The sequence below is a fragment of the Ammodytes marinus genome, assembly GCF_949987685.1.
Source record: "Ammodytes marinus genome assembly, chromosome: 11".
In the NCBI taxonomy this organism is placed as follows: Eukaryota; Metazoa; Chordata; class Actinopteri; order Uranoscopiformes; family Ammodytidae; genus Ammodytes; species Ammodytes marinus.
The window spans coordinates 24,777,845-24,798,449 of NC_137215.1; the positions used below are offsets into that span (position 1 = coordinate 24,777,845).

The 20,605-nt window shown below is 41.7% G+C and overlaps 1 protein-coding gene across 1 annotated transcript in view; it reads left to right on the forward strand.

Annotated features, from left to right (window-relative positions):
* stk32c (serine/threonine kinase 32C) overlaps nucleotides 1-20,605 on the forward strand; it is a gene marked incomplete at both ends in the record, with an annotated part of 114,011 nt that overhangs the window by 14,884 nt on the left and 78,522 nt on the right. The window contains one exon of the mRNA XM_080036930.1: nucleotides 13,141-13,196. Within this exon, the coding sequence (XP_079893056.1) occupies nucleotides 13,141-13,196 (56 nt within the window). The remainder of the gene's footprint in view (nucleotides 1-13,140; nucleotides 13,197-20,605) is intronic.

Here is a 20,605-nt window from a genome sequence, read left to right on the forward strand (position 1 = left end):
ATTGGATGCTCAATATCAAAGAAACTGGTGTGTTCCAGTAGAAGCTCTATTACGGACCGTGAAATTCGCCTTAGTACTGCGATAAAATATTCATGAATCACATGGGAGCTGCTGTAAAGCAAACAGTTTCTTTAGATCGGTTCTTACTATGGTCCTAACGGCACTGTGTGGTGTCACATGCACTCAGACTCTGATCCTTCCTTCAGTGTCTGTGAGAAATTGAACAAAGTATGTAGCCCTCATTGTACCGGGCGATGCCTGCAGCCAATGGTAAGCTGCCAAGCATGGAGCACAATGCTTATGTGCAATGTTCATGCAAATGGAAACCTGTCAGCAGAATCTGAGAAATGGCTTGTACACAGGCTGATAACATAGTCCAAAGGCAGACAGTATGGGATGGGATTAGGAGGAGGAAGGGATCGATGCTAGGAGGTTTTTTGATCCCAGTCCAATGGGCTCATCCACACAGGGTGCACTCACTCTCAGTGTGATATAAAGGCTCGGTCATACTCTGCTCTGCCTTTACATTTCAGAGTTCACTTTCTGTGTTCTGTTTCAAGCTATTCTACATTCGAAAAGGACGGTGCTTTGATATTTTATCATTCATTACACTCTACCCATATATTTCAATTTTCCGATTCACTTTTACCATTATTGAAAATAATAATCCTTTGCTGCCAGCTATGCTGGGCTTTTGCAAACTGTGTATCCATTTACCACATCATCTTAGATAGAAACAATCTACAGTACAAAAACACGTTCATGAAACCACAGAAATCATCAAAGGAATCTGTCTGTAATGAAAGAGGTGTGTGTATATGTTAATATCAACACAAGCTAACTGTCATAGCGAAAACATTACGTACATCCGAGTATCTGCACCATCTTGATGAATGCGTGTTGAAGTCCTGACTTGATCCAAAACCTCTTGATAATATTTGTATCTCTTTGCTTTGTGTATTGTCAAAGTTTTTTCACCAGCTACTTGTTGAATTTGGTTCCTTGCAATTTCCCATTGGACGGAAGCATTAGTAGATAATAGCACCAGAAGGCATAAGCGGCCTCCCAAAGGTTGCTAAGAACAGATGGTGAGAACATTAGGACCTATGCATCTGGACTTTAGGTCCACCAGCAAAACAATGGGCTGATAATTTGTCAATGCTGGCTGATTAGTAGCCATAAAGTAATGGCATAGAAATATGCGTAGGTTAGAAAGTGTAAAATGGGTTGTCCACTAGAAATCACTAACCAATTTTATTTTCCAACTGTAATGTTTTTAAGAACCGCAGAAATTGATTCTCAAGGGGATTGGCAATTTTGCAAACTAATTAACATTACAACAACTCACACATCAAAATATCTTTATTATTCTTAATGAAGCTTTTATCATACGGATTACGTTTTTTATATTTGCTCTAGGAATAAGCAGTAGCCATAATGAGTATTTCAAATTGAATGTAAGTGTTTACCGTTAATCAAGGTTTGATTTACTTTCAGTCATTACTAGGGCTGTCAAACGATTACATTTTTTAATCAGATTAATCACAGGATTCTGTGGATTAATCACAATTCATTTTACCATTCGAAATATGCACGAAAAATTCGAATTTTCTCTGTATATTGTTGTATGATCGGAAAGATAAAGGACAGAAGGTGGATATGGACATTTAAAATTAGTGTTTTTATTAATTAAAAATCCAAATGATGGTTTTAATACTGATTTTTTTTTTAAATCAAACTAAAATATATACCTACCACACCATAATTCAATTGGTCTGTCTCTTCACTATTAGGCCTTTCACACCGCCGCAAAATCGGCGCTAGTTCTGGGCTTGTTCGGAGTTAGAGCCAGTGTTTTGGTTTCACACCGCCAGAGAGCCTGCTCCGGGTCGTAAAAACCGGGGGAACTCATACCCCAGGATTGAGCAGGGTTTGATAAGAACTGCTTGCGCGAACGGTTGGGGGAGGGATTATCCTGACCAACCAGAGCAACTCAAACCTCATGCCCGCCATATTTAAAAACACCGCTACTACGAGACGTAAACATAACATAATTACCGAACGTAGCGATCAAATTGACCGGCGAGAATACGCTGTATGGGTCCTGTTTGCTTAAGAAAGCAAAGCGAGAGCCAACAAGTGTAAAAATAAGACGTATTCGCCGCTGTTGTTGTGCTTAAAGCTAGCGGTAGCTTTAGCGTTAGCCACAAGAGCAGCGGCGTCGGGTGACGTACACACACGTTTACAGTGACGTCATGACGTTGCTCTCTTGCCGGCTCCATGGCTGTCTCCGGTCGATGTGAAACCAACCGGTTCATAACTGGGATAAGGCTGTAACCAGTTTTGAACTGACCCCAACACCAGCCTGGAACTGACTCTTGGTTCATTTTGGTGTGAAAGGCCTACAAGTCTTTGGGCAAATATAGGCTATATAATGGCATTTATTTTGTGAATCTATAGGTTGTGCATTCTTGAATACAACTTGATTACAGTCCTGTGTGTGTGTGTGTGTGTGTGTGTGTGTGTGTGTGTGTGTGTGTGTGTGTGTGTGTGACCACGTCGTAGGGAACTGATCGTTATGTTGATGTCTACTCACACACACTTCTGAAAACTGCAGACGTTTGTGTCCTCGCGGGCTCTGAACAGAGCGGACAATGTGTCTCCTCCTGTTGCTCCCAACATCAGTCACCCGCGGCAGTTGATTTTATATACTATCTATGCCCCCGACACAGACGTGACCGTTAGCAGTTTAAAACACGGCAAGGGCTAACGTGCTGCTATGTTTGGCTGCGCGCAGCTACTGATCCTGGGTCAGCCATAACGTAGAGTGACTGTAGTACAGAGCCGGTGGGATGCACGGGGCGGATCATTCTGCACATGCGTTAATTGCGATAAAAAAAATTAACGCGTTAATTCCAGAAATTAATCACCCTGCGTTAACGCGATAATTTTGACAGCCCTAGTCATTACCCCAAGCTAAAGTAGCACTGGCAGGTGTGAGTGGATAAGTGGATCAGTGTTTTAAATAGAAGTATTTTTGCATAACAGTGACAGACCTTCGATCCCTGCCTTTTTCCAATTCAGCCCGCTCAGCACAACACTTTGAGTCATGAATGGAATGAGCCTTGCCTCCATCGTATTATGTGGGATCAATTTGCTGAGGCTCTGCTGACATATGGGGTATTAGGTTGCCCCCTCCCACCCCTCCCAATTACGATAGTGTTTTTCCTCCTTCTCATTCCTTGGTAGCACCCTAGTTCTGCTTGACACATCTATTTCAGGTGATGGTGAAACGGTATCATTGGTCCAGTTTATTGATCATGTGGTGAATCACTTCCAGTTAGATATACACCCACTATCGGGAACCCAGGGTGAACCTGGAGGCCACATAGCAGAGTGGTTCGACATAAACCGAATTTAGTTATGTTATTTTCAGTTAGAGAACCACGCCAACCTAACTTGGCCTAACCCCAGCACGTGACATTGCATAAATAACATAAACTCATAACCTTGAAGCGGATAGCATCTGTTTGTCATGAATCACGCTGCAGCTATCTAAACTACAGGTACATGTATATGAATTGAACTCATAATCCATTAGCATCTGCTCTGTTGATAAATTGCCACCCCTCCTCCACTCATGCAACACTCTTTGTGCTGGGAGCAGTGACTGTAATGGTAATTAATAGAGAACGTCTCATGAAAATTACATCATTTTAGGATTCATAATTAATACCAAAATATGACTATAGAAATTAGAAACTTCACATTAGTTGTCACACATTGATAGGATTTTGTTTTGTTGTTTTTTGTCAACATGTTCTGCCTCTCCATGTCGTCCCAGCTGTTAATTGCAGTCATTTTTGTTTCTGTTTTTAACAATGTTCCATTAGTGACTCTAGCTTGTAACACATTCTTATCATCTTTGAAGGATTGATACTACCCTGCCCTTTGACTGCTGTTACTTGAGCTGTGGATTTGTTTTATCTTGCTTCCTAAAAGTAAACATGTTGAGGAGATTTACTTTGAAAGGAAGTCTCTCCGGACGAGTCAGTATTTCCCAGGGTTTAAATAGCAAGGTTAATGATCCCGCTGCATAATGTATTTTTCATGGTCTTGAAGGTGTCCTCCACATGCTGTCCTTGTCTCTGCCCCCCTCTTCTCTCTTCTATCATCCACTATATTCTAATTGATTGCATTAACTGCAATCAGTATATAAATAAGAAACCCCCCCCCCCCCACCACACACACACACACACACTGTACCACCACCACCAAGCGTATTACCTTGCTTCTGCTGTAGTTGTCAAGCTGCTACTAAGCAAGAAAGATTAAAACAACTAGTCAATCTCCCTCTGTATCACCACCACACCTCTAATAGCCCCAAGTAGTGCTAAATTATTATTTTCTCCATTAGTATATTTATAAAGTAAGTTACTTATCAGTCAAAATACCAAATACTGGCTGTTTCCAGCTTTCTTAAATGTGAAGATGTGTGTCTTTCCTAATTTTATTAACTGTTAATCCATAGGAAAATGACATACGTTTTGTTAATTAAATTAATTGTTTTTGCGGCCGTTTACTTCAAGAGTATTGTGCTGCAGAACTGTCCTTTCTGCTGAATTGATCATGACACCCTATAATCCGCCCCCTCAGATTGTGTTGTTAACCCATTGATGACGGCTGCTGCGCGATGCCACATTGGCTCTCCTGCCTGATGCTGCGTCGCGCAGCATTATTACTTTATCTAATTTTCATGGCATTCCCAGCATAGAATGCACTGTCATTGGTTCAAATACACATGAGGTGGGTTTTGTTGATTTTTTTAAGACCACGTGACCACCCAAAAGTTGTGTGGTTTGCCAAAAATCATGTCAATCAAAAAAATAAAAAATAAAAAAATAAAACAAAATAATTTAAAAAATACGCCAGCTATGTCGGCGACAGAACAGTTAGTGGCGTTTGGTGCGCAGAATCAAGGTCTACTATAGACTACTGACGAAAATCACACAACACATTGCATCTATTTATTAACAATATTTAATAATTTTCTAATTCATCTCATTTTGACGATTTTTAGAAATATTTGTTGGTTTGTAAGCGCTAGGGGAGCATGTTTAAATAAAACCTGTGAACCTTAACTTTTAAATGTATTTTATTTCATGTTTCTATGTGCTACACAGGCTTAGATATTATGGTTTTGGTAGACTTGACAATTCCTACTATTTTTTCAGAAAACCCTCAGGCATTAAGGACATGCATCCTAGATTGCCATAGTCATCAATGGGTTAATTAAGAAGCAGTTTTTCATAGTGAGTTCAGTGTTTCCCCCAGAAAATGTCTTAGTCAAGGTGGTCAACGCCCCAGGTCATGGGATTTATTTATTTATTTTCCGCAAATCACAGCCTTTCGCACAGTTATGACCATGCACAAGCACACATCGCGCTTGCTAGTACATTAATTGTGCAGCACTGGGCGGGTCGGTCGGTAGTCAAGGCGGGGCGCTGGCGTTGCTAAGGCGGCCGCCTTAGCCATAAAGCGCTGAGGGAAACACTGGAGTTGTAAACTTGTATAAAGTGGTGAGGGGGAGTTGCGAGTTGACAAATGATAAGAAGACAACTTGATTGAAATATCTAAAATTGCAAAGTTGTGGGTGTGATACTTGGTGTGCCCCTGGTTCTGGAAGCAAAAACACATTTATTTTCTCCTTAGGCAATGCGAGGTGATGGACAGCTGCAGCACTTGGATATACAAAGATTAACAACCATGTTAGAAAATATCTGCTTCTTTGACAAACAGATTGAAGGTACAACAAGCCTGTGGACATAATAACATAAGATGAGAAGTTACTCCCACAGTGTATTTTGGCAACATACCTCCTTTGACAGAGCTTAGTATTATATTGCATGCACTGCGAACGGCAGAAGCTAGAGTTTATTGTGTTGTGAAAACTAACTAACTGCAACTTTAATCAATCAATACCCTATTGTGCGGTGGAGAACAAAATGGACCAATGCAAGACATGAGAAAGAGCCAAGTTGGAGGTGAAAGGGAGTGCATTAAAATGGGAAAGCCCAGGAGAAAAGGACTGTGCAGATACACACACCACCACATATTCTAGTGAGGCAGAAGTGATCATTGAGAGGGATTCTTTTTGTTTCACTCTAATAAATGTTTTCATTAAAATGTTGCATTGTATGCCTTTATCCATGAAAATGCAATTGCCTTGAAACTAAATAAATTATTTTTAACACTTGTGGATGTTTTGGAAAGCAGTTTGTGTAAAAAAAAGAAAAAAGTAATACTATTTTTAATGATTGGGTAATTATTGTCCCAGTCTGGCCCTGATGCAATGATAACGCATCAGTTTCTCTTCCATAACAATTGCGGCCAAAGCTCATGGATGTTGTACAATAGAGAAGCCTGCCATGACAAACTGACTTTCAGAAAAAGGAAAAAAAAATAATAATAATAATTAATATTAATTAAAATAATCAAAACTAGTGGTCATTGCATAAACCCTTATTGTTTTGAAATTATTTATGTGATTCTCTTGTTTCTATTTAAATCAAGACTGAAGATATCATTAAAAGAACCATTTGAAATGGGTATACAGAGTGGAGATAAGCCCTTCTGCAGCTCCTCCAGCATTTGCAACTCTACTTTATGATTAAAATTCAAGAGTTCTTTTAGTGAGTGCTGACTTGTGACTCAATTAGACATACACTCACTCTCAGACACAGTTTCCACAGCCCTTGACACAGGCTCTGTGCCAATATCAACTCAACCACAGGAGCCAATCACCCATCAAGGCCCCCTGTGGAGCCCACTCAGCACATCATCCTGGTGTGTCAGCAGCTTCGGACCCCGACAGAGGAAAGAGATGTTGACGTTCTCCCAGCGCTATCTTTGGAAGATCAAATTCACTAGCGCTGCAGTTGTCTGCCTGCATTTGCCAATGGCCCTTTAGTGCAGCATCCACGGAAACCTGATAGCGGCTTATGGAGCCAACGTAGTGACTGCAGACACTATCCAACCACTTTCACCATCAACCCGCTGCTTTCCTCGATCATCCCTACTTGACCGTGAAACGACACAAATTACAAACGGCATCAGCCACGTTGCTTGCCGGTATTCTATCGAACAGACAGCCATCTGTCCTTTGAATCGATTGGCTACACCTGCTGCAGCAACCGTGTCAAAATCAACCACTAAAAGCTGGGAAAGAAGAGTTCTGCATCTCTTAAGTAGTGGAAGCTCTTTGACTGCACTAAAAAAACATTAATTGATTTGCTGGGGAATGGTTAGTCACACAGGATTCCACTGGTAAAGAGTGGGTAATGACCGCCATGGCCAATAGCGAACAATTAACTATTTAAGATGATAATGAAGCGATGGTTATAGGGAATGCCGTGTCCTCTCTAATTATCCCTGTACAATGGAACAAGGGCCCAATTCTCTTCTTGCCCCATGTATCTGAAGAGAAACTCATTTCACCAGGCCAGATAAAGGGAGGGGGCTGCTTTTGTTTCCCCATCACCCCGATGACTCATACTTCGAGGAAGCGCTGGGATCCTGGAGACATCGATCGATGGGTTGAGAGAAAGGTGGGCTCGGATGGTTAGCTGTGCTGTCTGTCATGTAGAATCATATTCCAAGTCTTTAAATGTGAATTGACAGGTCTTGGGTTTCTTTTTTCAATATATCAACATAATTGCCTCGATTATGACACATACAGTGGACTCCTCATATTGAAGCTGGGTTCAGGGTAAAGTTATGTGGGATAAGTCCGGTATAATGTACTCATACTTTGGCTGATGAAAGAGAATAAACCTCTGCCATTTAGTAGCTGCAAAATAATTCAGGATACTTTAAGATACATTCAAAGTAAAATGAATGTGAATCAAGTCATATTGAAGGAATATGTTAAAATATTGTTTTGCTGTCAGAATCCAGCAAAGCAAATAACCAGGTCAAATATGTAATCCTACTGCTATTATTTGAATATTATACTGGACAAGAATATGATGAGTGAGTCCGACTCCTCACATTTTTTTCTTTTTATGTTTTACGACTTGTTGATACTGCTTATACCATCTCACTGAATAATACATGGCATGTCTGCCTCCTTTGTGAGATATATCAGGGATAATCTACAACAACATTGCACTTGATATTTCTATGCACACAGTGTTGACATGTACTGCACATATTTCCTTATTTGAAGGGTGATGGATGAAGTGTTCCCTCTCTTTTCTGTCAGAAAACATCTGATGGATGTCGGGCGGCAAACCAAAACATTACAGATAATTACAGACGTTGTGTTAAACCGTGATCAGATTCATGACATCGGTAGCTGAGTTGGCTGGAAAGCAACAACTCACGTGGCTCATTATTTTTAATTAGGCCCTCACCTTTTAAGACTTTGCACGTACCAGTGCCGGTGTTTCCGTCAGCACATACCGCCAGGCAAAAGTGCTAGGAAACTGCTGCAATACAATGTAGCAAACCCTGCCACCCTCCTAATGCATTCAGAATATTTCATTATTTAACATGCAATTTACATTTGCATGATCCATTATCAGGCTTGTAAACAAACACACTTTACCCACATTAAATATGCAGTTCGTCTACTTTAGCCATTGGATAGTTATGATTTTTAAGTAGTTTTTGGACTTACATACTCAAATTTGCTCCTCCTTAATGGAAGACAGTTTAGTAGATGGAGGGATGTAAAGTGCATTTAACAATGGAAATTTCCGTTTCAGGTAATGCTACAAAATATGGGGAAAACTGTGGTACGCATTTTTAGACTGTCTTTCCTGCAAGGCATTTATTGTGATACACTTGGTTGCTCACACGGATGTGACAGGAATAGCGGTGTTAAGATCGGAAAAGAGATTTGGAGAGAGAAGTTCCAACCCTGGCGACCCTCTCTCAATCACTGCTCAGAGTGGGGGGGGGGGGGGGGGTAGACTTGGTATTGTCGGTTTCGCAAGGTTAGAAAATCTGTCAGACACCACCCAATTCAAAAGCTGTGAGGGGAGTTTGACAGGGGGGTTCGGAAGTTCAACCACATGACAGGCGTGCGTGCGTGTGTGTGTGTTTGTTTGTGTCTCGGCACCAGGATGCAGTCAGAGTAATACATATGTGAGAGGATTAGCCATGTACAAAAAGATTCAGCGCTGACAATCATGCAGGATTAGTTTATCTCCCAGAATTTTTTTTAAAACCACACCTTGTATATTTGGTCCACATGTGAGCAGAAGGCATTGTGGGGTTTACCTCCTCGTTCAGCCTAGCTAGTATAGGTCATCAGGCATGGGGTCTGCTTAGAGGAGCCCAGCATGTGCTCTCTTCTCTCATGATCACACCTTGTCTACAAGGACAGGGGGCAGAGCATTTCAGAAAGTGAGCCTCTGAAGATGCCTGACTCTTAAGGAGGAGCCGCGTGAGTTGGCGTCATGCATGCTGTGCTCACATCTGCCTGTGTGGCACTGCTACACACACGCACACATGTACGCACACACGTACACACACACACAGACACACACACGTGCGCACACACACACACACACACACACACACACACACACACACACACACACACACACACACACACACACACACACACACACGAAGAAGAAGAAAGGCTTGTCTCAGTAATCTGATCAGGAGGAGGTCGGTCACTGCTGTGGTAGGCCATCACATTATTCTTCTTCTTCTTCTTCTTATTACTATAGTACATGAATGGCATATAACAGGTAGCCTTATTTGTCTCGATTCGGCTCCAATGCACTTCCACGAAAACCCTCTACATTGTAAATCTAAACCTTTTTCATCCATGGGGACCCCAAATATTACAAAATTTCCTTTTGAATGAGTACTCGGGTAATTAAGAACATCTTAACAAGCTGTAGCAAGTGGAGGTTTAAACCAATGATGGCTCATTTCACCTACTACAATGTCAACCGTGGCTGGTAAATTCACTCAGCTGTAGCTAATTGCAGTTCATTCTTTGAGTTGGTGAAACAACAAAACAGAAATCTCTGCTGTTATCTGGTTACTAAACTCTCTGCTGTATTGGTTCTGTCTATTGGTGAATGATGTTTAAAAGAATGAGGAGTCGGCTGTGTTTATGTGTTTTTCATAAAACTCCTGGCTTCAATTCAGACACTCAATAATTTACTCAAAAGTGAAAAGTGAATTAAAATCAGACTGTTAGTAATCATCAGCAGCTGCAGGACGTAGTGGATACATTTAATTAACAGGATGGGATTTCAAACAAAGCCGAGGTGATTGCCTCATGCAATTTCAGACTGGTGGCTAGCAGCTAATTAGTGTGATAGTAATTTAGTGTATTTTGTGGGCAAAGGTATAGCATCATTTAAGATTATCAATCTAACACACTGAATTGTGTTTTATAAATATTATTGAATTTTCTCAAGTGTACAAGTAATATACAAATGAATGACAACAGCAGAACATACTATGATTACTATTACAACTAGTTTACTATAACTAATATTTGTACAAATTGCTTTTCTTCAACTTTCTTCAATTCAATTCATTTATTTCGGGGCACAGGGATTTTTCCACCCCTTTACGGCTTTAAAGTTATTTTCACACAGGACATTTCTATCAATCAGCAGAACACACATCCACTGATGGCAATGAGCCAAGACGTCTAACTGTGCCATTACACATAGAGATATGGCAAAATAAAATACCATGAATGATAGCTGTGCAGTGAGCTGGGTGTTGGCCTGAAAAATGACTACTCTGCCTTTGCCTATATCTGATATTCCCACCAGACAAGCAATAGTTCATCTTGATAATAATTGTAGTGGCTCTGATTAGATAAAAGTGCTCAATTTTCTGTGACACAACCCACATTAATTTAGATCATTCTTGATCTGCTAAACATTGTACGTGTTATGTTTTAAGTTCTGATCTTATACAATAATAGCCTGGAAATCCAGACCCTGATATCTTGAACGATAGAGGGTCTGGCCACGATCAATAGTAATTTCCAACTCAAGGGGCGGCTCCTACTCGTGCATTTCAAATGCCACTGCACGCAATTGGATAGCACTACAACCAATCGGAGCGATGCACAAGGTGACGTATTAAGCCCCGTTCGTTTAGCGAACAGCTGTTAGACTGTTACATTAAACTTTTGCCGTGGTCGGTCGGCAAAACAGAATATTCCACTTACTTGCCAATGAAAGTTTTGAGTGCCGTCTTCCGAATCGTAAAGGGTCGAGGCCAAAGCAGTCTCAAACTCAAAAAACATATCCGCAGCCATCTTTGATGTTTACTATCACGGCTTCGACGGCGCAAGCACGTCACTGTCGTCATCCGGTTACGTCCGCCCCAGAGAACCATAGAAAAGGCTTTGGCGCGCCCATATTAGATAGAACCAATTGAAACGCGAGTCAGGATTTCTGGACTTTCTGAAAAAGCTTCAATGGAGAGTGTCCAGACCAACAGGCGCAGCAAATTTTATTTGCCAGTGCCTAGTGGCAGGTCTGGGAATGCCAGGCTAATACAATGACAGAATGTAGAACGTTTCATAGAAAAAAACTTTGGCGTCATGATCAGTGGTTCAGCAGAGTCTTTATAAAGTTATGAGAAGACAGGACCATTCAACACAGGCACGATAAGAAAAATAATTGTGGACACATTTTGATGCTACGTTGAAGCTTCACTGTTCAGATCTTGCATGAACAATACATGCTTCATGTTGTTCCTGAAGTGTTCTGATTCATAGGGCAACTGCTTTTATATTTTCAAGCTTATTTTCATATTCTTTCTCCCACTGTGTCCAGGACAGCTGGTGATTACTCTAATGGAAAAATTCCATTTTGTTCAATTGATTCCAGAAGCTGGGGACTTGACAGTTACAAATCTAATGTGTACAGCACAGTTAGAAGGTGTTCTATGGTTTTGGCTTTGTAATCCAGCAAATTTGATATAAGTGAAACAGTGGCTGGCTATCAGGTTCAGGGTGCTGACTGTCAGCTTGACAAGTGTTTGAGAAGGTTCAAATCTGTATTGGGTGAGAAATGTAGGACTCGCATACATTTTAAGCCATGTAAGTAACTTGGCTTTAGGGAAGGCGGTGCCAGGCAATCCTATTGACTGTGGTGATCTGATTTGGTGATTGACTTTAGTGACCTCTGTTTTCCACTAGTGCTACCATGAGTTTCACATTGCGGTTTTGAACTAAATGTGTCAGAAGTAATGGCATGGAATGTGCTGTGGCACAAACATTCATGTTACCCTTAGGATGAATTGTAATTATTTTTGGTGATTTTATTTATCTAGCCATTATCAGGTCAAAATTTGTCCCGTTTCAGCTTTACTTTGTGTTTTGTGCTCATTAGCAATGTCAGCATTAGCATGCTAAAATAATGTGGTGAACATACACTTGAAAGCAGTAGGATAATAATACCAATAGCATGTTAATGTAATCTGTTTGTGAGCATGATGGCTTACTAATGTATGCATTTTTACAACCTGACAAAGACGCTAGCATGGCTGTAGGTTTTTATTCTGATTTATTTGAAGTACACACAAACAAATTGATCTTATACCTACAGTACAAACAAAACAACCAACGACTTTTTGGAGGCCAACCAGGATTCTGGTGACTGGGCAAGTAATCACCTGACCTCATTCCAACTGACCATGCAAAACACAAACAGTCCTCAAGGCAAGCTGGGGTGAAAATGGCTGCAGTACAGGCCTGGGCTGGCACAGCATCACCAGGGAACTGTCTGCAATTGTGTGTGTGTCCTACGCATCAGCTGGTTATTGATTGCTAAATATTTGCAACTACCATTAAGCCTGATGAGTCCATCTTAACTTGTCCAATTACTGTCAGTCCCATAACAGTGTGATACTATGCTATTCCTCCACTGTTCCCCTGATGGAGATCTTAACACCCTTTAATGAATGATTCAAGTCAGCACATGAACATTATAGACAGTTATTATTTGTATATTAAAATCAAGATTTGCTGATGCCCAAAGCCGAAACAGCCACCAACCCTTTACAAATGTACTACATGTCTTGTTCCCTGCTTGGTAGCTAAGCTCATTCTGACCAATTACTTCTCTCTCCTCTTCTCCACAGTGAACTTTGACCATTTCCAGATATTGCGAGCCATCGGGAAAGGGAGCTTTGGAAAGGTAACCTAACCTACATTTCACATGCCCTCTGTGTGTGCGCGTGTATGTGTGTGCATGTGTGTGTGCATGTGTGTGTGCGTGTGTGTGTGTGTGCGTGCATGCGTGCGTGCGTGCGTGCGTGTCTACACTGCTCATTATCTCTGTTAAAGAATCACCTTAGATCTCATGATATTATGGTGCTTTGAAGACAAATAATAGTTCTATTTTAAAGTAGTTATGAATAATACAGCGTATGTAATTCTCTAAAGTCACCAAGAGGAGGGCCAATTTACTTTTCATCTCATGCCTGACAACCTGTTGGGAGTTTTGACCCACTGTCTCCATTTAATTACATGGCAGCACAATACGTTGGCTCGATTTGTCATCGTGCTAATGGTTGGGCTGAGGAAGTGTGTGTGTGTGTGTGTGTGTGTGTGTGTGTGTGTTGCATATTGTCAAACCAAATTACCGCAGTTATATTCAAACTTCCCTCAGGTGCCAATACCATCATTGGTGGCCATTGTTGGTAAAACAGACATTTTGGATTGGTCAATTTATTATTCCTTTTGTCCAAGTATCGAATGCCTGCATAAGACTTTGAATCCCAAATATCACAGCTAATATTTGTTCATTATACTCTTGTCTGTGCATGACCTTGCACATTCTTTCTGCTTTGCTCTTTTCAAAAACTGTCCCTGTGTCATATGGGAAGTCATTGCCCAATGCTGAATACATTACCATGTGAATTTATGTTAATTTTTACTTATTGCTTTGTTCCCTCAAGCTGCTGTCACTTTCCTTTTGATACTGAAGGGAATCTGCAGTAAGCTGGGAAGTACACTGTGTGCAGTTCTTACATTAAATACTGAAGCAGTGCAACCCAAACGTTATGAATAACTTATATACACTCACTCAAAAAAAATGTTTTGGGGGTTGGAGGGATAAATGCCATTTATTAATTAATGTTCATTTTAAGTATTTTTTTGTTTTTGGTTCTAAAATACCTACACAAAGAACTGGACGAAAAACTCCTGTTTCTTGTTGGACAGCCAACCGCTTCATCCAAGCAGCTTGGGAGATTGACACGCTTAGTTCATCACAGCCTGCCTCCAGTCTACACAATATCTGTAACACAGTCATGTTCGCACACCGTTTCCCAGAGACACGTGTGCGCTCACACTGACAAACCACCCTGGCACAGTCAGGCAGATGCTCACCGAGACGTCCAGATAAAGTTTGTCCTTGTTGGAGGTCATCCTGTCTGTGTTTCTTGGCCCACTGTGGCCTCAACTCTGTTCCTGCTGTCTCTGAATACTGAACAGCATGAGTCTTTAACTTCCCACTGAACACACGCGGCCTCTGGGTGTGTATGTAATCAGAGATGTAGTTTGAAGGATAGAATATGGGTAAACCATGACCTGCAATTGGTATTCATACCCAAACAAAGGAACACGAGTTGGAAAATTAATACAGAACATTTTCACATTAGATTTGCTTTTGATTTTTGAACATTTAAGTATGACATGTATAGTATTATTGTTACAATACATTGTATTTGAGTTGTACCTTGTTTATAAAGTAAACCATTTCAAAAAACTAAATGTAAAGACAGTGTGAGATTGTGTGTTGTTGAGAGATATAAGAGTGGAAGGCTGAATCGGGCACGATTTAAAGGGTGAGGTATTTACTTCACACTGCAGCTCTGTGAAACGAGATCTGTGTATTTCAGCTTGTGTAGGTGCTCAGAGAATGGGCTCTTTGTAGTGCAGTGCTGCTATAGATGTGTGTGTGTGGGTGTCGATGTGCGTGTGTGATAGTGAGAGAATGGGTGTTGTGTTTTGTGGTGCTTCTTCTGGAACAGCGGGGAGTCTGGAGTTTGTCTGGAGGAGCTGAGAGAGGGAAAGAAACCTCCATCTGCAAACAGGCTGACACTGGCTTTACTCTGTTCTTTCTCTCTCTCTCTCTCTCTTTCCGTTTTTCTTTTTAATATACGCACATTAGTCTTGAATTTTTTCTCCACCGCCAGCCTGGCTCTCACTCTTTCAACACAAAAGCTTTTCTCTGTTTCATCTTCTCCTGTCTTAAAGATTGTGCAGACTGAATTTTCACATATCCTATGTCCCATATTAATGTGGGGCTGCATGCACAAACTGCAACTGATATGTCCCGTAGTACACTGCGGTTTGGGCAGCCAGCTTTAATTACTGGTTACTTTCCAGATTACAATTTTTACCCTTCCTGTCCAGTGAAAACCAAGTATCTCATATCACATATCTGTTGATTTCGATTCGCGATTTCTCAGATAGGCAAAAGGATCAAGTGTTCCTTCCTCAATAAACTGCTCAACCCATCAGCTGGACAATGGATCAACACCAAGGTGAAAACAGGGCGGTTTCCCTGAGCTCATGAACAGTTAAAACCTTTTACAGATGCGTGGTTTTCGCAGGACAGAGCCGCAACAGACATATGATTAGGGCTGGGTATCGTCAAGGACTTCGCGATACGATACGTATCACGATACACTGGTCACGATACGATATATCACGATGTATTGCGTATCTTGATATATCACGATATATTGCGATATTCCATAAACAAGTTGCCTTGTCAAACATAACAGCAGAATATAGTGATAATTGTACAGACAAATGAAGTCAAAACTATTTCATTCACAGCTTCCTTTACTATTTTTCTTCCTTTTTTTTGTTTTGGCAAATGATCAAACACTGCTGCAGCTGCCATAACATCAAAATAACAAATCCAATTCACTCTTGTACTAACTGTACAGGACACACTGAAAATGAAAACACATCAGTGTGCTTTTGTGACACAGTGAATCTTAAGTATTTTTATAAACAAAACTGATCTAACTTCAATAGTCAGTATCCTAGAGGCTCAGGCCTGACAGCAGACATGGGTTTGAATCTGACCCGTGATTGTTCTCTGCATTATATTCCCCCTCTGCCCCATTTCATATCTGTCTCTCTCCACTGTCAATAAAGCCCTGAAAAAAAAAAAAAAAAAAAAAATCACAAAAAAAAAAAAAATCATAAAAAAATGTATTAAAAAAAATCGATATTTTGATATAAAAATCGATACTGATATCGGGAAACTAAGTATCGCGATATATCGATATTTCGATTTTTTGACACAGCCCTACATATGATAGTCTTGTAGGATATGATGCATTGCTAATGTTTAAACGATCCAACAGTAGCTTATACAGTGAGTATAGTCAAAATTTGTTAAACCCTAAACAATGCAACAAACACAGCAGTAATATTATCATTTAAAATAGTCAAATAGGAACTATTTTACTGCACAATCACTACTTTTACCTTTGATACAATTTGTCAATAATAATACTGATTCACTTTTAGGCCTTAGTTTTTAAGTATTAGTACTTTGAGTGTATAGGATTAGGATCTGAATACTTCCAGCTCTGCATTTTGGGCTGTCCCAGATAAAAGTAGGATACATGGCGAAACCTTAAATCTTTAATATGAATAATGGTTGTCCTAGATTTCACTGTGTGACATGTCCACTGACAAACCAACCAATCGAAGTATGACCTGAAATGACTCAGAATACTGCAGTTGCGCGTCAATCTACTGTATGCCGGTGCCACAGCTGCTGGCTGATACCGGCACTGGCAGTTATAAGTGTGCAAATTGTAGATGTGAGTTCTTCTTATAAGTAGGATACACTTTCCGCTTCTGCTCCGCCTTTGCATATTTGAGAAGCCTCATTTAGTCTTTTATTGACCCATAAATGTAAACAAGTGTAAGACAGGTCTTTTATTAACAGTCGGTCGTAATATATGGTGGGATAAATGATGGTGACAGTTCGTCTTAGTTGGGTTAGGATTTTTTAATTCTGAAGGAAGGATAAAGTTGATGTAAAATGGTCTAATTTCCCCCATTTCTACTTTTGATATATGGGCACTGGTATCTCTCTCCCCAGCTCTCTCAATGTAATAGACCAGGGAAAGTTTCTCTCTCCATTCCCTTCTTGCTCTCCTCGCAATTCAATTCGAGGGGGTTTTATGGCCACAACAGTAAAGAAACCTGTGTTGGCAAAGCAATATAGTATTATTAAGAATAATATATAACACCAATATTGTTCCCTGCCCCCTGACTTCCCACTCTCAGTGCGGCGAACAGTATTAAGCGCACTCTGTCTTGATGTTTTGGAGCATCTGTCCTCTTCAGGGTGGGGAGTGAGGAGTGATGGTAGCTGGATGTGATTATTTTTCCACAGCAGTGGGGGATAAAGCTCATTTGTAACTTGCCGGCTAGTGGGCCTGGATGGCCATATACAGCACCAGAGTCGGTGTAATTGCCTGCTCGTCCGTTGCTCCCACTCTCCTTCTCTACCTCTTCCCCATGAACATCACTCTCTGGTCCCCCATTGTCACTCCATCTTCTCAGCTCAGGCTGCAAAGGAGACTGTCGTATCCGCCGCAGGCCTCATTAAGGCCCATATACTGAGAGAGAGAGAAAGAGCACATGACAGCCATTGGTGCTGGCAGCTGGTTTAGTGACAGCTCCTTAATGCTGACAGTCATACGGACAGGCAAACATCTAAACAGAGTGAAGAGGGCATGAGGGGAGGCGGATGGAGACAGACATGGGAGGTCAGAGGTAAGGGAGCTCAGCTGGTGGTTTCTACATCCTCATACGCCTTGTTTCCACTGAGCAGTTTGGTTCTGCTCGGCATGCATTTATTTGCGTTTTTACTGTCAAAAGTAAATAAGCAAGGCGAGCTGCACCTATGTTTATCACTGTTTCGTTGGGGTGCCAGGCCGTTCCAAATAGTCCCAAAAGGGTTGAGCTTACACACTGCAGTCCGTTGTGTGGTTGACAGAATAATTTCTGTGTTAGAGATAAACCGCCGTATATAGTCATCTCTGCAATGTCGGCGTGCAGCTCTTTGTTTATTGTGTGGTGTTCTTCATTGAATTAATCAGCAGGCTACACTGTGTCTTACTGCTGTGATGTCACGATAGTTACGTAGCTGCCGCTGGCAGCGCGGTTCAAAGACACCGCCCAATAGACTGTACTCTGGCCATGGCTACCAAGTAAGGCTACTGTCGGCAGTGGAAACGAAAGCTAGATCTATGGTTGCGGTGCCCTGCCAAACCGAAGGCATACTTGTTCCCCATGAGCAACGCACTCTTGCCCCCCATTGTCACTCCATCTTCACAGCTCCGGCTGTGTCCGCCGCAGGCCTCATTAAGGCCCATGCACCGACAGAGAAAACTCTGGGTGGGGGGGACATGACAGCCATTGGTGCTGGCAGCTGGTTTAGTGACCGTCAGACGGACATGTAAACAGAGAGACGAGGGCGCGAAGGGAGGCAAATGGAGAGGGATATGGGAGATCAGAGGTGAGGCAGGAGCTCAGCTGGTGGTTTCAACTTCATACTCTGTACCCAGCACACACTTCAGCAAGGAAAAGCCTTCATTAGGACGAAATTGAAGTAGAAGAAATAAGAGAGACGAACACACGGAGCAGGAAATAAGTGGAAGGAGAGAAGTGAGTAGATCATACAGCAAGGGAAGAGGACATGGAGAGAGAGAATTAGAGATTCTGTGACACCCTCATCATATCTGGGAATGTACCAGCGTCCGTGGAAAGGTCAGGGCACGATGAAGCCTTTGTTAGCTTTGTTGTCCCTCTCTCCGGTAGACCCACAGTTCTCCCAGGCAGCACACTGAGAGCCCTCCTGCCTTTAAAGAATGACGGTTCAGCTTTGTCTTTGCTCAAAAGGGCTTCTTCCTCTCTCCACTTCACTTTCTGGCTGCAGGTGCGAAGAGCTCAGAAGAGAGTTGGTTGGCTAAAGCTGCACGCCCCCAGCCGCAGCGGAGCCCCCGGCAACCTATTAACCTAGAAATGTGCACTCTTCCATTACACTACATCTCTATAGGTTTCATAGTACAAAGCTCCTCTGCATGTATATCCATTAAAAAGAAACCAAAAGGCCAAATGGATAAAATAGCTTCCGGACTGGGAGAGCTGCTTGAACAAAAAACTCCGGAGAGCTCGGACATCACTCCATTTTAATTTGTTTTGTTTTTAAATATATAATTGAAGCCATCCCTCTATTTTTGGTTGTTAAAATGGAAAGGGCAAATTCAGAATCCGGATGAAATAGGGCACTCGGAGGCGTTAATATTAATATTACTGCCAACAAAATATTGTAGAAACTACCGTAGAAAGTGAGAATGGCTTCAGTGCTCTGAGCCAGGACTGCAAAGTTTTTCACTGCAGTCTGCATCTTACTTCATCATCGTCCAAGTACACCAGAGTGCATAGACATTAACTACACTCATTAATTAGCTATACAGTATCTCACAAAAGTGAGTACACCCCTAACATTTCTTCAAATATTTCATTATATCTTTCCATGCGACAACACTGAATAAATGACACTTTGATACAATGTCAAGTAGTCAGTGTACAGCTTGTATAACAGTGTAAATTTACTGTCCCCTCAAAATAACTCGACACACAGCCATTAATGTCTAAACTGCTGGCAACAAAAGTGAGTACACCCCTAAGAAAAAATGTCCAAATTGGGCCCAAAGTGTCAATATTTAGTTTTGCCATCATTATATTCTAGCTCTGCCTTAACCCTCTTGGGCATGTAGTTCACTAGAGCTTCACAGGTTGCAACTGGAACCCTCTTCTACCCATTCATGACGACATCAAGGAACTAGTGGATATTAGAGTCCTTGCGCTCCTCCATCTCCCGTTTTAGGATGCCCCAAAGATGCTCAATAGGGTTTAAGACTGGAGACATGCTTGGCCAGTCCATAACCTTTACCCTCAGCTTCTTTAGCAAGCCAGTGGTCGTTCGGAGGGGTGTTTGGGGTCGTTATCATGTTGCAGTACTGCCCTGCGGCCCAGTTTATGAATGGAGGGGATCATGCTCTGCTTCAGTATATCACAGTACATGTTAGAATTCAATGAACTGTAGATCCCCAGTGCTGGCAGCACTCATGCAGCCCCAGACCATGACACTCCAACCACCATGCTTGACTCTAGGCAAGACACACTTGTCTTTGTACTCCTCACCTGGTTGCCGCTCCACACTCTTAACACCATCTGAACCAAATAAATGTATTTTGGTCTCATCAGACCACAGGACATGGTTGCAGTAATCCATGTCCGTAGTCTGTTTGTCTTCAGCAAACTTTTTGTGGGGTTTCTTTTGCATCATCTTTAGAATAGGCTTCCTTCTGGGATGACAGCCATGCAGACCAGTATGATGCAGAGTGTGGCGTATGGTCTGAGCACTGACAGGTTGACCCCCCACCCCTTCAAGCCCTTCAGCAATGCTGGCAGCACTCATACGTCTATTTTCCAAAGCCAACCTCTGTGTACGACGCTGACCATGTGCACTCAACCTTCGTAAACTGGGCCGCA